General features: G+C 25.7%; 1 protein-coding gene across 1 annotated transcript; it reads right to left on the bottom strand.

Annotated features, from left to right (window-relative positions):
• Positions 1 to 1,100: 1,100 nt before the first annotated feature.
• Positions 1,101 to 23,074, bottom strand: tinc (transmembrane protein tincar). The gene is given in 13 exon segments (XM_011504907.1): positions 1,101 to 1,619; positions 2,227 to 2,951; positions 3,684 to 3,910; positions 4,538 to 4,670; positions 6,333 to 6,546; positions 7,055 to 7,560; positions 7,682 to 7,878; positions 7,998 to 8,185; positions 8,383 to 8,672; positions 9,717 to 10,029; positions 20,784 to 20,915; positions 21,712 to 21,936; positions 22,754 to 23,074. Coding segments are annotated over 13 exon segments (3,897 nt in total). The 5' UTR covers positions 23,073 to 23,074; the 3' UTR covers positions 1,101 to 1,191.
• Between the last annotated feature and the right edge of the window lie 2,855 nt (positions 23,075 to 25,929).

Here is a 25,929-nt window from a genome sequence, read left to right as displayed (position 1 = left end):
TATCTTCATTGAAATATTTCCCTTTGAAAAGAAGGCAGTTATAATCCTATAAGAAACTCTTTATAGTCGATACAGATTTTTCAATTTCTATGATTTACATTATCAGCAAAAGAATCATTAGTCTTTCCTTTTAAAATTTAATCATAATAGTTTAGTATAGTTTTAGTATAATTATAATATTTAGATAAAATTTTTATTAAATTTAATAGTTTAAATTAAAAATTTATCCCATCGAATTTTTATACCATGCAATTATAGAAACTTAGTATTTAGTAATATACATTGTTAAAGATATTACTTAAACTTTAGATAGTAATTTTTAAAATAGCTTAACAATCAATGAAAAAAGTTTTTTGAACAAACTAAACATTGTTTGAAAAAATGGTTTTTAAAAATATATATAATATTATTTTATATAACATTCTATGTTTTATTTCGATTCTTAATTAAAAATTTTGAGAATAATAACTTACTAACATAATATAATTTCAAATAAAGTGTAATATAAAAATTGTAAATAATTCTAGATGATTTTCTTTTCAACTATTATTGAAAAAGCAAGATGTTAACATATATAATATGTTTATTAAATTAATACTATACCAATATTTGGCTTTACTCCACAGAATATAAAATTAGCTTTTATATTTAAACCTCAAATTAAATTATTCACAAATATTATATACTTGGACTCTATTTAATATAAACATTTGAAAGTTAATGTTTTCAAAATAACTCCCATAGAAGTTAAAATCAAATATTACCCAGAATATGTTTTTATTTAGATACTAGAGAAATTCAATAATTTAAAAATTACAAATATATCCTTAAGTAGGGTGAGTCATACTTGTATTGAATGTTTATTCCCATTGAAAAATTATTCTTATAATATCCTCATAATAATATTTCTGCTGTCAAAATATATTCAAACTATAGCAAATTACTTAATAATCGAATTACCTGTAGTCAAATTAATACTTAAATTTATTATTACATATCTTATGGTGAAGGCGAGACTCGATAATGCTCCATGGCTCAAACTACAAGATATTTGCACGCACAATAGTCAAACAATATACAAAATACGATCATTACATAGTCTTGAATAAAATCAACTGTTAAATTTATGCTGAATATTATATTTAATTATAAAACTCATAATTATCTGGTGATCAAAAATATCGTCACCTTTTAATGTGGTAGGCATGTATCGGAGTCACCGCTACTGGCCATGGAAAAATTTGCAGAATCCCGGTCAGACTGTCTCCCAATTGGTTGAGTAGCTGGGGTGAGTTTCCCATTGATAATCGGCGCTTGTGGAAATGTGTGATGATGGTGATGGTGGTGGTGAGGATGCTGCAGGTTTGCAGTACTTGGAAGAACTGCAGTCCATGATTGCTCTTGCTGATGCTGTTGTTGCTGATGCTGTTGCTGTTGTTTGGAAATATGACCCCCGATAGGTTGCACTGATGGGAAACGCTTGAGGAAGGGGTTCGTACTGCTTTGGGGCATCAGCCGCACCCCATTATGGTGGGAAGGAAGGGTCGTGTGACTTGGCACCGTCCCATGCACCGGTGGCGGTGGCTGAAGATGCTGCTGCTGAGATGTTTCGAGATGACCTGTATACATATAGTTTTTCAGATATTTGTATCTTACTTGTAAGTATTTTTCCTTATGGTAATGAAATTTTAATTTTGTAACTGGGCAGGCATTTTAAAATAATTTTTGAAATGTAATACTTTATGTTGTTTTTTTACATGTACAGATTACTTATTTCATCTAAAAATATCGTTCTAGCTGTATATTAAAATCTGATAAAACAAGTACGCGACTTCAGTAATTAATAAAACAATAATAACTAATACACAGACATATATTCATTAAATCAACCCGAAACTCTTGAACTCTTTATAAACAAATTTCTTGTGATCAATATTCTAAGTCAATCTTTTTCTTTTACAATTTAATATTATAATTAATATCACAGTTTTTTAACATATTTAATAATATATATAATTGAAAGATTGACATAAAATAATGTTTGTATTAAATGAAAGATATTACTTCAGATGAAATAATTTAATAAATATATAAGTTTCGACTGCATAATATAATTTAGAAAGGAATGTAAATAAATTCTTCTACATTTTATTGAATGCATAACCCTGCGTGACTTTAGCTTTTTAATATAAGATCAGCAGATTGAGAGCGAAAAACCTGGCACACCTGGATATCGTAATACAGAGCCGCAACTTCCACTGGAACCACTCATATTGGTATTTCCGAGAACGCTATTGCTGTGACTGGTGACATGGGGCAGCGGCATCGTAGAACAATGTGGGTACGTAACGACTGGCTGGGTGGGGTAATGTGGAAGTGTCGCTGAGGAGGCTTGGTTCGTCCTGAGATCATTGGTCTCTGTGAACGAAGTCATGCGCATATTGGTAGACCTACCGAAAGGTTCTTCACCTAAGGCTAAGGGTTCTTGAAGCTTGGGCCTTGCGGCCTTGCGTCTGATGACTACTGTTGCCTCATTTGGATTCTCCATAATAATCGCGGGGCATCCACCGGATAATAGCTCACCATTTCCGTAGACTGCCGCATAGCTGGGAGTTGCATTCATCACGAGTCGTGAATTTTTCGAGGCCATCGTACCTACACTCGGCCCCGGTGGCTGGATTCCTCGCTGCAGGGAACAACTGCGCCACTGTGCCTCCTCTTTTGGTTCACCACTTCCCAAGTCTTCGACACTGTTTGCGCGCCGCTGAGAACTCGCGTTGCTACCGTTGCTATGAACACCACTTGAAGAGGTTTCACTGTTACTACTAGTGCTATTATTGCTCGGCCCAATCACATCTAAAGGCGGTGAATTTGACGAGTCCGATCTGGGCGTTAGTTCCTCGTGAGGCATTCCTAAGTCTGCACGACGCAGACAACGGGGAATCTGACCACTCGATGTCTATCCATACATTTACAGTAATTAATCGGTATTGCAAATAGAAAAAATAGTGAATAGAAACATTTAATCGTACGATTATTTATGAATAATAATGAAAACATTGCATACTGATAAATAATCACGAGTAATTGTTTATTAACTATGAAAAAAAAAGAGATAAAAAATTTATATATAAAAAAGAGTATTTTATATAATACGCCTAAAAATATAAATCTAACAATTCGCATATTCAGAATCTGATTATATTAATTCATTTTTAAGTTACAAATAGATATTCTCTTTTAACTGAAAAGATCTTATGTAAATGATTATCACTAATGTTTATAACGAACTAACTATAATACAAATATAATTTTGTTGTAATTCTTTTTAATTTAAGATGAAAAGCAGCTTCTTTTTTGCATCAATTAATGATTTTTTTCATTAATTAATTTTTCACATTTTAATTTATAAATTTATTTTATATTTACACACTTCATTAATTTAAATAAAGAATTTATCTATAGTTTAATTATCAATAGATTGTTAATAATTAACACTTTATTACTATTTTTTATTTAATTTATCATGAATATTAATGACATTTTAATAGTGACACAAATAAATGAAAAGATTTACAAATTTCATCTATAAAGTTGAATTATTAAAGAAATAGAAGACAATGTGACTTAATAATAATAATTCTGCTCCTTGAATAATACTACTTTTTAATAATAAATAATACTGTTAACAACTAACAGAGTGCACGAAGACATTATTCTCAGATCCAACAATAGGCGTCGGGGGTGGTATCGGTAATGGGAGTCTGTTTTCCACTAGGCTGCGAACAATCGATACTTTAGGAAGACCCTCAGAACTCGACAGAATCACGGACTCATTTTCCGACGGCTGCAGATCGTGGTTACCACTTGCATAATATGTTACTCGATCGTCGTTTACACACTCCAACAGCTAAATTGTTAAAAGTAGCCCAAATTTAATTTCGAAGAGAAAGTAAATTAAAATGAATAATTTTTTTATATCACGATGTATTAAATTTATACTATAATAAATACGTTTACTTCGTACATTATTCTAACAAGTAACCTGTGATTAAAGGTAATTTAAAAATAAAGAAATAACGTAAAAAATTTTTAATGACTTTTGATTTCTAAAAGAGAATAATTTATGGAGCATCATGAAAATTAAAGATTTTTATTATTATAATATAACTTTTAAATTTTTGTAATATTTAATAAAATTATATTACATATTTAATAAAATATTCAATTAATGTAATAATTAAAATAGTTTAAAAAATGTAATATGCGTCATGAAATAGATCTATTTCTATTAAAATAAAATTTTAATGCATTCATAATCTCTTTTTATTCAAAATTAGTTGTACTTTAACTAGAAATGTTTTATTAAAATCTAAATAAGTTAAAAATGTAATATTAATAATTTCAATAATTTAAGAATAACATGTTTAAACTTTTATTCCAAATGCAAAGATGTCAACTGTTTTTATATAAAAAATAGTGCAATTTAAAAATACAATAGTTGTAAAATAAAATAAAATATATTTTCTATACTAACTTTATTTTCTTCAGAGATATTATCATCAGCGATATCGTGAGAGGCCACAAGCGGAAGTTCGCGTAGTGTTGCATAGTCTCCATCATCCTCGGGCCCACCATCAGCAATGCCTCGTTTGACTTTTCCCTTATTACTAAACATTAAAACGAAACATTGTCAATTAAAATTAGTGTTTCATCCTCGCAAACTTTGAAAAAGACTCGAAATAAGCCCTAAAATATCAAGCGTGCAGAACAAACAGCGAAATTTATATTATATATCTGCATGTTGGATAGCAAGGATTTCTTAATCACTGCAGTATAATGATTGTACTTACTAAATCTGAATATGGTTAACTGAAATTAATTTAAACACTAAAATTTATCACCACTTACTTATACTATAAAATAAATAATAATTTTATTCTGAGGAAAAATTTTTTTATTGATAAAATTACAAATAAAAAATGTATATTATTTAAGTAAATAATATTTATGTATGAGATGAATAATAATACCTTTTTAAACATTTAATTGAATTAACATTAATTATACATTACAATGTACATTGACAATGAAAATTAAAAATAAAAGAAATATGTGTAAGAAAAAAGAACATTAATTATACTTTCATTAATAAATTTTGTTATCATAATATTATTAAATAAGCTGAATTTAATATTTGCAAGAGGGAAATAAGAAACATATCAAAATATATGAAAGCTTTTAAATTAATTTGATTACAAAATTTGTTTTAGCTACATATTCGTTGAAAGAAAAATATGGATGTCAGTGGCACCAATACTTCTCAAAAGATAGCTAAGGAAAATTGGTTATTCGGAGGGTGCGGGCGGCGTGTATACAAATACAAAGGACAAATGGAATTACATCATTACAAATTTATCGAACTTACAACTATACGCAAATTAATTAAAGTTGTGCTTACCAGAAAACAGGTCTGTTACAATTTGCACTTGATGGATATTAATACGGATTATTACATAATTTCGTGAATCGCATAAATTATTTATGAATATAAAAAATATTTGCTTCAATTTATATTAAAACTACATTAAGATACTATTCTTAAAAAAAAAGTTTAGATAATGTATCTTACAAGATACTCTGCTTAATACTTTAATGTAATATTATTCAATTTTCTACCCTAATATTAAAGTATTGTGAAAAAAAATTATATAATATATGACATTAAATTTTACTGTAAACGACAATAGAATCAGATAAACTATAATTAAGACCTAAACTTACTTAAGATTACTTATAATGCTATAATTAAAATTTAATTGGATGCATGCTTATTGACAAGGATTACTTCTAAATACAGTTTACATAAACATATATTTATTAGAAGAGATTTTTGGTAATCTTTAATCTATAATACGAAACTATTCTCGGGGTAATTCTTTTACAAATAGCGAGACTAGACATAACAAATAAAATTACAACTTGTTTGAGTTGAGATTTAGTTACATAAAATAAAGTTCCTTATGTAAACATCAATACATCCTGTTACACTCGAAAAGATAACTCCTAACCGAGTGAAGCTTCGGTATCTGAAAAAATCATCTTTTAAATTCAAGCTAACATTCAAAAAGAAAAAGAAATATTGTTTAAGAAGCTCCACTCGGCTTTGCAACGCATCGATTAAATTTAATGTGAATTGTTATTACGTTAATAAGGTGTATCTGGAGTATGTATAATTAAGCGAAAATAAGTGAGAACAAACAGATACAAGGTGACAAAAAACAATAACAAGAACAAATGACATCAAAATAGGAGGGAATGGGAGTAGTTACCGCGAGCCTGACGTACTAGGTAGATCGTTGAAAGTGACTTTCGGTTTGAGCTTCTTGTTGAGCCAACCTTTGTCATGAATCTGGTTAGAACCAGGGCCCGTCACACTGTCCCCCGACTTCATTGGCGAGGACCTCAGCTTCGGCCTCAGCCAGTAGATTTGTTCATCACTATCTACCATCGACTCCCCATCCAATACATCCATGTTGTTGATTCCTGTCGCGGAATAAATATTAGATTAATCGTATTTATGTATTTATTTTTTATTGCAACAATCGTTTATTATCATAATAATAAACAACGAAAACGGATAAAAATGCATGAAAATGGATATTGGATATGCTTCTGTTAAGTGATTGCTACCAAAAATATATATATTTATTATATAATAATTATATTATATTTTTTACTTTTATTTGAAGGTTAATGTTAATATTTTTATTCATACTTGAAACCAATTATTATCCATTTTAAATGCATTTAGAAAGAATAATTATATAAAAATCAAGTGTAATGTTAAAAATATAATCTTTGTTTTTTAAAAATGAAATTCGGACTAATATTGTTAGCTAATTGTTATCTAGCCAAGTTATTATTAATAATACGGTTATGATTTGACACTTATAAGTGCAATGAAAGAATTATGCTAATTAATATTGTGTTTAGTAATCTCAGTGATCACAAAACATGAAATTATAAGCAGTAAAAATAATGTTATAATCACCTTGCAATCGAGCCTTTCGTTCCATAGCTGCTTTTTGAATAACGTTTATAATGGCCTTCTTGGGACTTGTATCACTAACTGTGTACGTTCTACCATTACCGACTACTAGCAGTGGAGTACCACTTCCATCATCGTCATCCCGCCCGGAGACGAGATCTACATCAGTCAGAAGCTTAACCGAACGAGTGGATTTTACAGTTGCTCTACCTATGGTCACACGCAATTTGAAGGTCCAGCGATGCTTTATCGTAAGGAAAACCCAGAGCATGAGCCAAAGTATGAGGTGAAGTACCGTACTAACAATGCACGCAAGAATAGCTCCGTCGAGGCTTCCGCGGTATACGACTGTATAATCATAGAGCAATGGTGCACTACATATGGCAATTGCAAGAAAAAGACAGAGGGCTGTGGGATGAGTTATATATATCCAACCAGCATCCTCCGATCGTTCATCTTTGGACATAATTACACGGCGCTCACGTTCTTGGTTCAAGAATGCTACAAACCTATGCAAGAAGATTACTTTTCATTTCATAGTACTTATTACCATTACTTATTATTATTATATTTATAGAATTCAAATCCTCAACGTGAAAAATATTCTTTGTATTGGTACTCGATACATACCTACCGTAAGCGTACAGGTACATGACCATACTCGAGCATAGCACAAGAAGTGATGAAAGGACGAAAATACCCAGAGTCACGTGTGGATTGAGCAAAAAGAAACGGTCACCAAAGAAACTCGATATCGCACTAGAAGCGGCAGTGACTGTACGATGTCGCAGCAGTGGTAGCACCTTTAATGGTCCAACTACTTGCACCTGTAAATCCAATACTACCTTGAATGATTGCTTTTTCAAAATTTACTTAGGCCCGAATATATTACCAATTAATCAAAGTTCATACTTGGATTCAGGCTTTCATCGTTATAAATACCCACCTTATAAAGAACTGACATGCCAGCATAAGCTAAGAGGCTTTGTGCGGCATTTGCAACCAGTTGAATACTGAAGATCGTACCAAGAACCTTGTTGCTGGACCAAAACACTGCAGGATATCTGACTGAGTAAACACCCAGAGCGACCACATAATTAAGATATTCCAGAGTGATCGGTCCATAATCTTCACCTACAACCATATTCACTCGGTCTAATGTAAATAATTCATTCAATCTTAAATCTTAATACATGTTCTAGATCATCTTATAACATCGATATTTTTTCGCAACTTTTTTATACTTTTATCAATTATTTTCCAATACAATAGCAAAATGAAAAAAATACAAGTTTTCTTGTACCCTAAATATCAAAAAGATTAAAACGCACCAGCCTCATCGGAATCCAAATTGAAATTTTCTGGATGATCAAGGTCAGCGAGGCTATTAAATGTTAAAGGCAGGCTCTGAGCGCTCATATTTCCAGCCCAGGTGCGATCCCCACCTCCACCACCATTGCTCGTTGGTTTAGATTTTGATGCTGCCAAATTCTTTTTTGCTTTTAGACGGTTGCGTTGTATGTTCCGGACATTCATCTTTGAAATTGGTCTTTTAGATGTTAATTGTGCAGATGTAGTTGGTGAAATCGGTGCGCTGCTTACTAATGATGACCCTGGTAAACTGTTAGTAAAATAATATAAATAGGTCTTTTTAATTATAGTACATTTATTAAGGATAATTATAATTTTTATTCAAGCAAGTAGCTCTTTTAAAATAATATTATTTTTTTAATTAATTAAATATTTTATATAATTTAAAAAATTCTTAAATTATAATATTTATTATATTCATGTCGATTAATATTTTAGTAATTGTTTTTTTAATAAAATGTACATGTCAATAAACTACAATTTAAAATATTATAAATATATGTGAAATATGCAAATTATAATTCTATTAAATGAAAATGATAATTACGTTATTTTTATACATAATGCATAGCGACTAAAAGAACAAATCTGATAATTATTAAAAATTATAAAATATTAAAGTAATGAATATTTTAAATAATATTGCAAAAATAATTGAAACAATAAAAAATAATCTATAGTTAAAAGTTTTTGTATACGGAACACTGAATATTTGATGTTAAAAAATTACCAATATAACGCTGTTCCATATTTTTTAAAATCTTATATGCCGAATTAATAGCTCGTTAAATTATATTTTTCGATCACGCATGAATTCATTTAATGAATTGTCATCTGTGTGTTTCTACACTCACACACTAAAACATAGGACTTTTTCCATAACTATAAGATACATATAATTTTTTATATACTCCATTAAATATCCTAGATATTCTACATCCCGATCTGTATTCAATCCAGTTTGTATTGAAGCAAAGTGCAATTTATTACAAATTAAGATTGATAATGCTCAATTAGATCATCATAAAAATATTAATAATTCTATTTTAAAGCTTGAAAATTAAAATAAGAGTTTATAATTGAAATTTAATTGTACTTAATTGTAAAATTAAGAGGTAAACAGAGATGCACATGTTAATAATGAACTAATATTTTAGATTTACTCAAAGTAAAATTTAAATGCCATGTTTTCAATTTAAAATTAAAAATAATTGAAATTCTGAAAATAAAAGTCCAACATAAAGGACTCTTTTAGTGTAACTTAAAAGAAAACTTCTCAAATTCTAGAAATTACCTTCCAATAAAGAAGTCAGAAGGCGCTTCAACTTCAGCTTTGGCTGCGCTATTCGTTGTCGAGCGGACTGCCGATGTTGGACCGTTGCTCGTCTGCACCGACAACAGAACTGATGAAAGTTTTGTCGGTATCAAAGTACTACTGTTATTAGTGCCATTGATCAAAACATCAATATCATCGTCTAGAGCCGATTGCGAGATTCCGTAATGTCCAAGGTTTAGGCTCAGATTCTCCGGAATGTTCATAAAACTGAGCACTACAAGACGATCGCGATGAACTACTACCCAATCAAGGTCTGTACGCCATATTGCATCTAAGAGGGTGCAAATACGAATACTGATTATAATTTAGAATTTATTACTTTTGTAGAGTTATTCAATTCTACAATTATTTATTATTCGATGTTTCTTTTATTCTACAAAATATATTTGTAAACTTTATTTTCAACTATTAAGTACATTTCTTTAATATTATATAAGCACCTCATTTTAATATTATATTAACATAATATTATAATATATAATATTTTCTAGTTTTCTTTCATACAATGACTTTTATATACTTGGAAACCTGATTCCATTTATCAATCCTATCTTTATAACAAAGATATAAGAGTAACAATATACCTTATTAATATTACATAAGAATTTACATTATCTATTAGTAAATTACATTTGGCCCTTCGAAGAAATTTTCAAAAATAAAAGCTATCTTTAATTGAATCTCGGACCTCGATAAGCTTGATTCTATCTCATCTCAAGTTTCTTTTAACGCATTCATATTTATTTCTAGACATAGAAATCAGTTAGAAGCTAAAAATAAATATATATTTATAAAAATTAATTTTAATTAAAAATTATTATTATTTAAACAAAAATTTATTATTTTTTTAAATATATATTAAAAAAATTTTCATAGTTTTTAAAAAGATTTATATTTTTTAATATATTTAAAGAATATATTTATATTGTTTACTATAAATGTTTACTATAGATTCAATAATTGCAAATCTAGTAATAAAAATACCTTCTTTGAACGAAATATGAATTAAAACAATTATAAATATAAAACTATTTAAGTTTTAATATTGTTTAAAAATAAAATAACTAACAAAAATAATAAGTAATCTTTAATAATATTCAGTATTTATAATTATAGTTCAATTAACATTATTAAATTTCTATTATTATGTAGGCTGTTGAGTTCAATAAATAATATGCAAATAAAAAGTAGTTTTTAATAAATAAGTATTAAATTTAAGTAATATTTTTTTAAATAAATTTAATGTGCTTCGTGAATAAATGGTATAACATTTACACATTTTAGTTATTCCGCTATACATTCAAATCAATAAATTGTGCTATTAATTTGACAGGTTTAAATTACAGTTAATATCATTTAAAATAATTAAGTATAAGGATATCAAGCGAAGTTTAATAAATATCATTAAATATCGTTAAATATCTATTTTTCACAGATGTTTGTTTATAATTATAAAGGAACAAATATATAAGGGAAACTGAACACCTATTTATAAATGCAAGTTGCAAGTTGACTATTTGTCTGAGAATGTACCTTCGTTATCGAGTTAATGACAGGAAACGCTTATTGAATAATACGGTGGTGAATAAGTAAGCAAACAATCTATAACTCCTCCGATATAAACATCTTCAAGAATCTTTATTATTTTTCATCTTGCTTTCTCTTTTTTCAGCTTATTTAAAGAGAAAAAGAAAAAACAGAAGAGAATCAAATTATTTAATTCTACCGAAATAAAAAAATTTATCTTAAAAAGACAGTTAAAAAACACCGACTTTTACTGTATGTAATCCTTTAGTTTTATTTTACCATGTACTAAACCATATAATATGAAAGGCAAGTTTATTTTAATGGATTTAGTGAAATTATTTAAGAAATAATTATTTTATTTTTCTCAAATAGCTTTTAGAAAAAAGTAGAAAGTTAAATCAATTGATACAAAAATGACGGAAATACAGTCGAATTTAATAAGTTACCTATATAACGAATTCGTATTATTTACAATAATTTTAAAATAATGACACTGGACCACTGTAAGCATTAATATAAAAAATCAAGAACGAATATTGTATAAACCGAAAAGAGAGAAAACCATAAAAGTAAATTTTGTATATAATTATGCATTGTATATTTTATATATATTTTCTCGTATAATTAGAAAATAAAACAAATCAATTTATTATTGTTATTATAAATCTGTTATTAAAAAATATGTCAAAAAATAATAAAATAATATTTTCGTTTATTATTTCAGATGCTGATGGACAACTAAATATAACAAAATATTGTTTTTATATTTGTAATCTCTAAAAAAGCATAGCTTCTTATTCTCGCTTTTAATCATCGCGTGGTAAATAAGTTTAGGGGAGAAGAAAGAATATTTAACTACAATGATAATCAATACTTCACTAAAGTTAGTGAATCTTTGAATATGTTCATTATACATCGTGTAGTTCAGATTATTATTACAATTCGTATTGTAAGGAATTCCTCTGATTTTTTCGTTGATTGTATATTTAATAATATTTTAACTTCTATATTTTATTGTACTGTAATTTTGTCTGAAACAAATTATCAAATAAATTTCAAGTGGCTATTATATATGAATATTATTGTTTGTCATTTTAATACATTTCTATTTTGTTTTTGTTAATAAAAATTTTTTATAGAAATAAATTCCATTAAAGTTTGAAATAAAGTTAATTTAGTGATTTATTCTATGTTTTATATTTTATTGAAAATTTACTAATCGTGTCTAGAATACGAGTAAATAGTAAACTCTAGACAACTCACATATAATACCTATAACTTTAATTTTCTAGTTTATATTAAACAATAATTATGAATTTTTTAAGCATCGAAAATAAAAATAGAATATAAAATCAATAATTCATTTTTCTTATCGTTGAATAATTAATAATAATTAACACATTGAAAAGTAAATTAAATTCATCTATATTTATATAAAAACATTATTTCAATTTTATTCACACGGAATTACGTTTTTCACGATTACTTTCTTCTTTATAATAATTAAATATATAGATATATAATACGTGATTCTCAATTTTCTTTTAGAAATTTTATTCTTTTAAAATTATATATAAAGTTTTATTTTATATCTACAATATTTTTTAATACAACAGATTTTTATAAATTTTTAATTAACACGAATTCTTGAAAATATTTTTTAATTTGATTGCTTTATTGATTTGATAACAAAATAATAATTAAATTTGTTATAATTAGCAAAAATAATAATTAAAAATATCTCAAACATTATTATTCAAATCGATTTATAGGCTAATTCGGCTTATTAAGTGTTATAAAAGAATTTTCATTTTAGCTATTATAAAGATATTGTACCATTTGATAACCTTAAAGTTCGTAAATCTGAAATAAGAAATTTCTTATTATTTGAAATGTTAAAGTTCTTTGTAAATTCAAACTACTTAATCTAAAAATTTCACACAATAAAAATTATTATAGTTTTTTTGTTGAAATGGGTTAAATTACAAATGGTAGATTTTAATTAAATAGGACTTAACAAAAATATAAGTATCAAACTTTTTTCTATGTCCATGTATAATACCGTATTATTATTATTTCCACCTTATATCTTAATTAATTATCTATCACTGGAAGTGTCACAGTGATTTTATCCAGTTCTTCTATTCGTTAAATGTTAAAATATTTAAAAAATTTAAAGATTAAAATACATTAGTATATGCTACAATCTTTAACATATATGAAATTATTTGTGATTGCATTATAAACTTATAAAAAGTATGAATACTTTATAAGATGTAATGCTACAACAACTTTTATACAAAATAGATTCACTAATTTCTGATATCTAAACTTCATTATGAATTTATGTATTATTAAAAAATGAAATGAATGCTTGAAAAATAGAAAATAAAATCATTACGATTTTTTTATATGGTTAAAGCACAAAGTTTTTGCTTAAAGTTCGATTATTAAAATACAAAGAAAAAATAAAAAAGAAGTCAACTAGCAGAATAACCCAATACGTAGTACATCTTTGTCAATCGGAACCCTTATTTTTCTTTACTAGATTTTTATATTCTATTTTTGTATGATTGCAACTGCACTGAAAGTCAGTTAAGCTATTTAAATTTAATACAAGTCCGTTACACATTAATAATTTAATAAAAACCAGCTGAGAATATGATTTTTTATAATAAAAGCTTGTAGAATGAATTATTTTAAAATTCATAAAAACTAAAATTTGATGCAAGCCGACGTATCATATTTAAAATATCCCAAATAATCAACGTACGTGATGAAAAGAAATAAAGATCATCGTTTAAAAAATTTTTACTTAAACCAAATTATTTATTATTTAGTTTATTATTTATTATAGACAAATACGATATATTTGTCATCTGTACATAAATTATTAATTCAAAATGGAAGAGCTGAAAACATGAGCGCACGAGATGACTAACGCATTAATTAAAACGTATAAAATTTGACAGTTGCATAAGACGATGATTGTTGTTGTTCTTATTTAAAGTATAAAGCATATCTCATCGAGGATATTAACGTATGTTTGTAAGATAACCTCAACCACCGAACAGTTTAGCAGTACAAACTAAAATAATTAAATATACTTATATCGTTATTTGAAAGGCAAATGTTCTATATACTCGTATATATATTATATATTTGAGTACATATTAATAAATTAATATTAAAAAGGAATTTTTTCTTTAACACATAATTCTTTAAAAAAGTACAATGGTTGTTTACACATAGATATCCATAAAACATTGCTTAATATAAATGACTCCATGAATATAAAGGTTATTTTTATGCACTATTTTGATCCATTATTAATCTAAAATTACATTGATTTCTAATAATTGTTTAATATACAATGCATTGAAATACGAGATGAAATATGAGATCCTTTCTTTGCTTCCAATTTAGATCACTAATTATTGTTCTGTACCATGTGCAATTCATATGCATACAAATACGTCATCCACTTTTCATTTCTTTGAACTTCAGAAATACTCCAAGGCTTGCTTTCTTAGATTTTACAATGAAATCAAATTAAGATTAAAAAAGAATTAAATTATTATTTTAATTAATTTTTCAATAGTAAAAGGATGAAACAGCGCCGGTCGAACTGCATATTCGCTTTTTGTGAAAAATACAATAGTTATGCTGCTCTTTCAACAGAATTTTCACCCTCTTAAAATGATTGTTTATATACGAAATAATTACATGTCCAAGTCGCCATACCAAAGTAATTTAAGCAAGGGGGAATTCAGATCTGAATGATACTATTTAATGATAATCTATACACAATATCGCTCTATAATTTTTTCATTTGATTCCCATAGCACGAATAGACTTTATATGCTAACTAAATATATTGCAGTCTCCCCAAGTATTGAATTAGTATGTACTATGAAAGGGAGAAAACATGATAAAAAAAAGTGGAAAATTTATTTCGCATGTTTTCTGAATTTTGAGAAGCTGTTAGATGGTATAATGTAATTCAATTGTGTAACTTAATTATTTAGTAATATTTTAAATAAAAATATTTTTAAAAGCATGTCTTAGAATACTACTTTCAAATATATATTCTTACCAAATTTTGAAATAATTGACTTAAAAAAATCTCATATTAATTTATTTTATTTTATTGTTAAAAAAATTATGTATAAAAATGATTGTAAATATTATAGATTTTATATTAGTTATAATGTATTTTCAATATTTCAAAACTATTAAGATATTTAAAAATTAAATAGAGTATAAAATTTTATTTTAATTCCCTTATCGTTAAATAAAACTTAATTCCTATTAATATTTCTTTGCAATATAAAGAAAAATTTTAACAGATATTGATACACTTTTCGTTGATTAGATAATAAAATAAAAATAATACAGAATGTATTGTATATTATCTTATAGCTTAATTTTACAAATGTATTACAAAGCCCTCACCTTTGGTAGGCAATTTAGAATATTTACTTCAAATCTTCCCGAACCTTCGTATTTTTTATCACGAAATAATGTCAAAGATATCTATCATGCCTCCGTTAATTTAAAGATCAGTATTTAGCCAGTAATAATGGACCTAAAAACTGAACATCGACAAACAGTACTACGTAAAAATATATCATAGTTTTGTTTTTCTGTCACGTCTTAAGAAAAATCAAAATAAAAAATGGTGATAATATTGAATTATAAATAAAATATATAATAAATAATATAATAAAATGGATGTAAGTTATGCAAGAAATAATGGATAATGTAAGAAATATTGTTAAACTTTAAACATTTTTATTGAAAATATTACTTTATGCCATTTGAAATAAAAAAAATATATATATATATATATAAGAATTAATTCAGAAGCTTAAAAGTCTATAAGTACTTCTATAACAAAAAAGTATGGACATTCATTTCATGTTTATATTTTTCTCATTAAAATATATAAATCATAAGACTATTCATAAATAAATATAAGCGATCAAGAGGTTTTAAGTAATGATATTGGATGATCTTTACAACATATATTATTCTATAATAATTATATCTAGTTTGTTATTTTGTATCTAGTTGTATACAATCACGCAACATATTAATACAGGTAGTAGGGGAATGTTATAGAATGATTGAGAAAATTAGAAAACACTGGTTTTTTAAAATCAGTTTCAAAGAATCAAGAAATTAAATGAGAGTATTGATGACGGTTGATATTATAAATCTTCATGTAAATATTTCAAAAACTAAATGAATAAGATTTATATAAGACAGTTATTTAAAAAAAGGGCCAATTCTTTTATAAATAATAAAATTGAAGTTAGAGCTGAAGTCCTATCACAATACGCTTTTATAATATAACAAACTGTAATTTTCGGCACATAATTTCTTTATAATTTTTATATATACTTCAACTAGAAAATTTTGTACATTGTACATGTAACTAAAATAAACTTACATCAATTGAAAAAATAAATTTTGTTAATATGAAATTAGAATGTGTGCAAATTAAAAAAAGGATTTTTTATCAATACATTTATTAACACTTTGCACATGCTTAGTTGCGAAGAGTAAAGCCATACATGTATACTAGCGCATACACGCAAACAACATTGAATTTGTGATATTAAAATAAAAATTGTTCAAGAATTTCATATACTCATCACGTGAATATATTTATTGTTAAGATACATACCTCCATTAGAGGTATTGAGCAAAACATCTTACTGAACAGATTCTATTAGAAAAAGAAAGCATTCGTCAAACTATTAATTCAACCCTAACTTTTTATTAAGAATAATTATGGATATGTCTTAACCATTAGTAATAAAATTATCTTTTATAATGTATTTAATTTGAATTATATTTTTAATTAAATATTTAAAAACAAATTTATTATCTGCTAATATAATATTAATTCTGTACTCATCATTAAAATGATTTTTTTATATTACCTTCAAGACTAATGTTTATAACGTCATGCATTTAAAAACTTTGAAAATATCTAATTGAACAAAAATATTTATTATTTCTAATAATAATGCTGATATTAAGTTTTATAATATAATTAATTTCTACTTACATAACTTATAATTAAATATAAAAATAAGCATATGTTATAAAAACGTGAATACAGAAGGATACTATCAAATATAATTTAAAATACTATTACATTTAAAAGCATAAAAATTAAACATTAAATTTACTTGGTTTTAAACAAATATGGACAACTTCTATATTTAATACATTAAAAAAGTATACAATTGCATTATTTTTATACAAATATTGTTTAAAATTATTTTGAGAACATGTTTTAATATTCATTATATTTACTACCTATAATATATATTATGAATAGTTTATAATGCTCATAATATACTAATTTGTTAGTAAAATATATTATGATTGATTTATGAAATATTTAAATTAACTTATAAAATAAATTATTACCTTTTAATTTATAAAATAATATAATAATTATTGCAATTTATTGTATAAAAAATATTGTCATTTATATATAAATAATAATCATACCTTAAAATTTCTTAAAAAATGCTTACTAATCAAATTCCAATATTGCAAAACGTAACAGAATACTAAAAGGCTGGATTTTCGTAAGATGAAATTACCATGCTGCAGATATATATTAACATAGATTATATTTTTTATATACAATACAAGTATTAAAATATAAATCAATATATAATAAAGTAGATTAAATTTTATTTTAAATTGACAGGAAATATTTCGATAAATCTATATTCTATAGATGATTATTAATCATACATAGTTTTAAATAAGGACAATTTTATTAAAATGTTAAATCAATCATGCATTTAAATTATAATTTATTAATTTTTAAACAAACCCTTCCAATTACAAAAATGTTATATGTTCTAAGAAAAATTTACAATTTGAAATATTGTTATACGTTCATTTCAATTGCATCAATTCAAATCAATTTAATTGATAATTAAATTCATAATGCCTAAAGTCCATAATAGGATAACAATTTTTTTTTATAAATGTTAATGCAATCAAACAAAAATAAAATATCCGAAACCGTAGTAGTATATTTTTATGTTTAATTGTTTACAAAATAATAACGATCCTTGTTCAAATAATTTATGATAAAAATACCAATTATAAGTTTAATATCAAAAGAAACATAGAAGAATATATAAGATAATTCTGATATTTCTAAATCTAAACCCGAGAACTTAAAAACTATCTAAAAATTTTAAATCTAAAATAAAGATATAGAATATATTATTGAAAATCCATTTGAGAACTATCGTGTAATTCAACTTATATTAATTGTCTAAAAACTAACTAAACTAAATTACTAACTGTAATTAAAAAGACAGAGCCGTAGAATAGAATAAAATATACACAATAAAATAAAATTTCGCTTCAGTCGTTTCATTGGGATATAAATATAAAAAGGAGTAAGAAAAATCAAGCTATTTTCTTCAACACTGCCTTACTGTACGTGGTCTTGTCAGCGTGCGCACTAAACAGTATCGATCCTCTGGTCCGTCGGCCGGCGCATATAAGCTGCGCAAAGCTAAATAAACAGTTTTCTCTTTCTTCGTTTCGTGATTTTTCACAATACATATAATTCCACAATCTCAATAATTTACTTTCGAGTCTTGTAACCAAGGATTCGACGAATTCATTGATGGTAATAAAAAATTCTTTCAAGATCAAAGTTATTACATGAAAAATTAAGGAGGCTAATCACTAAGCCCGGTACATTGATTTATAAAAGAAATCTATATTTAAAGATATAATAGTAAAAAATTATCAAGAGGAAATCTGGATTCATGTAACGACAATGGGTTCTACTCTATTGAAACTATAAAATTAAGATTTGTGGTTACCAATGATTTTACACGATCAAAGATGTGACTAAATTTTTAATTATATTATCCAAGTAAATAAGGTTTGCTCGATAGCGTAAAACAAAAGACCAGATTTTCCACTAGTAAATAATTACTTTTTCCTCTATCCAATTATTAATTGTTAATATATAATTATCAATTATTAATATATTAAAGTTTCCAATTACATACGAAACATGTTTATTTATAGAATGTAACATAGAATGTAATGTAGAATATCAAATTTTATTCGTAATAAATTGTTTTACACTAAAATAAGCTATTGTATTATTTAATTGTATTTGTTTAGAATGAAAGTACTAAATGCGACAGATGAAGTCGGTCAGATGAATGCGTTTCATTGATCAGGAAAAATCTTGTTTGTCAATAGAAATTGAATTGACAGCAGAAATACTTACTCCTGTAATTTATTTATATATTTTAAATGTAAAATTACAATAAAAAATTTTTTATCTATCTTTCATACATAGTTTCTCGAACAAAAAATATCTATTTTTGTAATAAATCATAAAATAATAGTTTTATTCCGTAAAATATAATTTTATTGAAAACTGTCAAAAAAATTATATGCAATTATAAAATATAATTTTTTAAATATAATTTAAAATAGAAGATTCAAAAATACATAAGATAAATATAAATATACGAATTGAAATTTGATGCATATCATTTATAAGAATTGGAAATAATTTTATAAGATGAAGTGAATAATTTTAAGTTAAGTTGACTGATTTAAACATGTTTACTCATATTTGTAGGGATTTAGGATAAAGTATTAGCATAATACCTTAAATAATTTATATAATAACGATTTTTAATTTTATTATTGTTCGAGCATTTATACTAAGAAATCGCGACCACGTTTACTAATATTATAATAGCTGTAAATAAAGGCTTGGTGTTTCACACAAAGGCCTTGAATTCTTTCAGTAGAAGCATAGGATAATTAATAAAGAATAACAAAAATTATTATTTGAATAAACTAATTAATTTATCATATTTTATTAAACTTAAATAATTATTATAATATTGAATCAATATTTTAAAGTTGCTGGACCGTCCGCGTGAAACGAATTGATACCAAGCTAGCATGTGTTTTCTTAATCAATTATCTATTAGTTACTATGATAAAACAATATAGAGTCAAAGAAACAAGCACAAAGTCTTATTACTAGCATAATAATTCATAATATATTAATATACGAAATCATTCATTCCTGCATTATCTTTGATGCACTGATGTTATCTGATATTGACTTCATAAAACATGAATTAGTGGAAAAAGGAAAAAAGTCAACTATCTATCAACTAGCCTCTAGGAAATATCTAATATATGCAAATATATTTTAAAGTATTTATTTGCATTATAGAGTTTATAATAAAAACCTTATGAGTCTTTTTTATCAATAAGGAAATCAATACTGTTTCATTTATCTTTGAAATAATAAATCAGCATAAAGTACAATTTGATAGGACAAATCATGAAAAGTAATATCAAATGTAAAAATCACAAAATTTTAAGGGCACTTTGTACTGCTATGAAATACTTAAAAGTGATACGTTAACTTTGCGTAGGGAGAAAAAGTAAAGAACTTACCTTTTGGTAGGAATCCAGCATGTATCAAACGAGCTTCCATAAGAAGTGATGGTAAGAGAAAGCACATGGCTGTGCATAGATGGACGAAGGCTGCAGTTGGGCCTCCATGTCTCCATAAATTATTTGCCACTCCTGCGAATGCACGTAAAATCAGAACGCAAACTCAGTTGTATAGCCTATAATTTTTCTTCTACTTATAGACACCATTTTCTCTTGTCTCTAAACTATTCTTTTCCTTTTATATTGAACGCTTTTGTTTATTTATCTCACACATCATTGGTGTTTTATAATTAATGACAACGAATTAGCATAACTTAACACTATTATCTGTTCAACATAACTTTTTGTACACATACAATATATATTTTTTATTTTAAATAAAAGGTAAATAATTTAATTTTATTCAATACTTTAATAATTTTGACCGTAAAAAATAACGTTATACTAACATATTCATTTATTAATTCTAAATGAAGAATACTATAATATTTACATAATTAAAATAATATTCTGTGCTTAATTTATGGATTCTATTTATAAGCAAGTTTAAAATTATCAAGTTAAGTAAATTAAAATAGTCTTGAAATTTTAAACGTCTAACTTTTGTTATAATCTAATATAAGTGATCATATTTAATTTTATTTAAATTTAAATATTATAACTCACTATCTACATGAAAATCATTACCTTCATGAAGATTATTCTAAAATACAATATTATTTCTAAAATATATAATTTCTAAAATACTATATAATATACTTTGGAAACTAAGGTAAAATTTGTTCAAAATTGTTAAATCGTATAAACAAATATGCACGCATCGTAAAACTGTATAAATCAAAATTATTATTATCTGTTTAATGAATATTCTAATATAATAAATAATCTATAACTGAATCCCTAAAAAAAGAAAAAATTTAGCATTCACCAGACTCAGTGTTACTGCCAAGAAGCGATGAGGAAGGATCGCGACTGCATGTGCTCAAGTGTCGCCCCAACTTGATGCCGTCATTGGCAAGATTACCAAGCTTAAGAAAGGCTGCTGCAAGAAAAATTGGTAGCAGGAGCACTCCTGCACCTGCTAAAGCTAAACACACATGTAACTCGATTTTTGGTGGTGGAGCATCCGCAGGCCAGGGCAACGATAGATAAGCTATGGAAAAATGAGAAAATTGAAATTAGCCCGCTGTTAAATGTAATTTATGTTTATGAATCCACTCTAATCTAACAAAAATCGAAACTTCCAAATCAGATATGCATGCTTCAATTATATGAAATATTTACGTTATATCAATATTACATCTAATAATATACGAAATGAATGTTACTTTCAAGGCAGGCGATATATATATATACGTATCTGTAAAAATAGCTTATGTAACATACATTTTATTTGATAAATTTTTTCATAAATTACAATTTTTATATAAATCTTAAATCTTTATAAATTTATCACAAACTCGTAATATAGTGATACATTATACATGCCAGGAAATTTAATCGTAAGTTAAAATATTATTTAAAACATTTTTATAAAGATTTGAAATAGCATCATTATATATAGACGTTATATTAATTAAAAAAAATTAATAATAAATAATATTGCTAGCTTTAGTCATATAATAAGTACAATATACATATCAAAAATTCGCATGCATACACATATAAATAAACCGTGTCTGCATTAACTGGATAAACGCATTTAAATTTTTTAGAATGTCCCATTTATTAACACAATTTTATATTGACTAAATATATAAAAATTAATTAAGCTAATGGTTTTAATATTTATATATCATAAATGAAATCTAAATCTTAATTATCCAATTATAAACAGCATACTTCTTTTAGAAATTAGCGGAACTAGTTGAAAGTATCTTTATAACGGAAAAAAGATGGAATTTATTTTATCAATAGATATTTAATACAAATAATATAGAATTTAAAATAGATTAAAATGAGTAAATTACCAATAAATCTTCTGGTGCACCTGATAGCAATGTAAGCTTGAAAAACAACGGCAATAATTCCATACCAGACTGACCACAGGTTATTTACATGGCCGCGGCTGCAAGATTCGCTCTTTCGAGATGTCACTACAGAAGTCCTCAATCCTGACTTACGAGATCTCCCTGCAGCGTGGATACCACCATTTTCGAACCCCGTTGATGTTACACCAGCCGTGTTTATACTCGATACCACTGGTAGTGCCTTCAGCGACTTCCGGCACTTGGCATGGTTCACGTCATTATTATTCTCATATCCCATTAGACTACCGCCCATCGACATTGTGAGACCTATCAGAAAAATTCGGTCTTTACTTACTATTTTAAAATTTATAAACAAATGACTTTCGAATATAATAACTACATAATTATTTAGTATCATTATGTCAATTCCATAATTATGAGCTAGTTAAAATATTGATCGGCATAATCATTTTCAAGATTATTTTTATTTTGCAAAAATTTTTCTTTAATTTTTCATGAATTTTATTTTCATCTTTGTTTGTTTTATACTTAACGTAGGTATTTACTTATCTGCATCTAAAGTTCGATGAAAAATAAAAATATTTAAATTCGAAAACATCGAAAAATAGTAAAACTTAGATACAAAATTTTTACGTAAATTTCATTTGTTATTCTTGTCCACTTCTTTCGTTTTTATCTGGCTTCAAATCATAAAATTCTAATCCTGTATCGTCCATATCTCTTAACATATGATTTGTATATGAAGATATTGTAGTAATATATATTTTGTAAATACAATCCTCAGTAACTTGCAAAAAGAGCTACGTTTTTGCAAACATAACAATTCTCTAAAATTATCTAATTTTTACTCTACATTCAAACTTTTGCAAATAAATAATATAATTTTTATAATAATATATAATAATATAATATATACAATATAATATAAGTTTCACGTACTCCACGTTATAGTTCTTACAATGTTCAAATATTAAATAAAAATTCCTTCAATATTTGTTTCAGAATGTAATTAATTACAATTTTGTATCTATTATTAGTTGGATAACAAATACTTCAATGTATAAAAGAATAGTTTAATTAAAATAAATTATATTCATTTATTATTGCGCTTAAAAAAACAACGGTCTATAATTCGTACTATTATGCATATTGATGTATAATTTGGTACTGAATAGTGTAAAGAAAAGGCATGATCTTCCTCAATTATTCATACAAAAAGAAATAATGTGAGGTAATTAAAACTTTCAAATTTTCTGCTTAATTTCCTATAAGTTCATATAAAATTGAATATTTTTTCACTATTTACATGATATCATTGTTTAATTGATATAATACATAACATATGCATTTATTTCCGTTTTTCATTTTCATTTCTGAAAATATCAGTCTAATGTCTCTAATTTTATAACTCTTAAATTAAAATGAAGGTCTAATGAAATAATAAATTACCACAAGTACAAATTACAAATCATTTGCCTGAATTTTTTGTATTTTGTCTGTCTTTCACTTTGAAGAGAAAAATATCAACCGCTGAATTGCACTTGAGTCTATTATTTTAATTTATCTGAAGTAAGAAGTGCAGTGCAGAAATCTCCGTTTTGATTATTTAAACTATAATTTAAATATACAATTATGAATCACAATTTTTGTTTTCCAAAAATTTATCAACTGTTCTTTTTTTTTTTAAAACAATAATTCCAGAAAATTCAACTATATATCTTGTCATCCGATTAAACTATTTTCATTTTGAGTATTAAGTATTTACGTTATTTAATATAAATGTTGTTGAATCTATATATATTTAAATATTTGCATTAATATATAAAAGTCATATAAAATTTTAAAGAGGTTAAAAATCACAAATCAATGAGAATTTAACACATTCACTTAAAATGTGTTTTTAGGAAGTTTTATTTAAAAGACTTTTCAGTAAATTATTTAGCAAATCTGATTTATCCAGAAAAGTCAATATTATTAAATAAAATTATCATATAAATATTGTTAATTTCACTAGTAGTTATCAATGTTTCTTTGAACGTATGTAAAATTGTTATAGAATTTTTTGCAATTTTTTAATCTTATTTATGCGTAGTCTATTTAATTAGAAATATTCGATAAGAATTCGAAAAACTTAGATTAAATTCTTAATGAAGTTTAACTTTAATTGAAATATTGTATGGTAAATAAAAATATTTATAAATCAATCACTTATTATAAACTGTATTTGTTTTAATATGCCCCAACTATCATTACTGATAATTTATTATAACTAATTTATTCTGACTGATCCAGATAATTATAGAAAAGCGATTTGCTGTAACACCGATAACGATATAGCGATATTATATTACATAGTACGATAATATATTACCAGTACAATATCTAAAATACTTACCCGTGAAATGGTATAGTGCAAAGTCAGTGCTATCTAATATTTTAAGTGGGCTCCTTCCAAATAATTACTTCGGAATTGGAACATCTTTAACGACTTTGATAGTATCTGTGTATTAAAAAAAAAAGAAGAAAAAGAAAGATCAATTATAACTCGTATAATCATTAAACATTAAAATATTAAATAATTGAAAATTGATTTATATTTCGATATTTATATTTATATTTATATACTTTTATTAATTTTAACACTCCTTTTTGAAGCAAACTTTTATGGGTTTTTGTCTTGTCGTTACTAACTTTTACAATTAATAGGGAATCCTTATGCTTTCTTTTTGTTCTCGTAACTTTTACAGTAAGTGTCAAATTAAGTAACTTAAAATAGCGATTAAAGATAAAGGAATACGAGCACAAATTATGATTTTTTTTACAACAGATTATTTTAAATTAAGAGGTTGCTCAAAATGTTATCTCAAAAACTTAATTAATGTCCGTATGTATGTTCGAGATTGAAGCAAGTTTTAAGATCTCCGATTGTCGGCATCGCCGGCCTTTTAGATCTCAGATTTCTGTAAACACTTGGACGAGAATTTTCGTATACTCGTTATGTTTTAGTTGCAAATGGCCCGTAATGTTTATATAGTCTTCGGGTAATAACATCGCCCGAAAATCTCTATCGTTATTACGCCTTATTTCATTTTTTTTTCTTTCGTCGAATTCTCGAAACATCTAGATTTTTCTTTTTACGCCTCATGTAATATTCC

The sequence above is a fragment of the Ceratosolen solmsi genome, unplaced genomic scaffold, assembly GCF_000503995.2.
Source record: "Ceratosolen solmsi marchali unplaced genomic scaffold, CerSol_1.0 scaffold4, whole genome shotgun sequence".
Lineage (NCBI taxonomy): Eukaryota > Metazoa > Arthropoda > Insecta > Hymenoptera > Agaonidae > Ceratosolen > Ceratosolen solmsi.
This window is presented reverse-complemented; position numbering and strand designations above follow the sequence as displayed.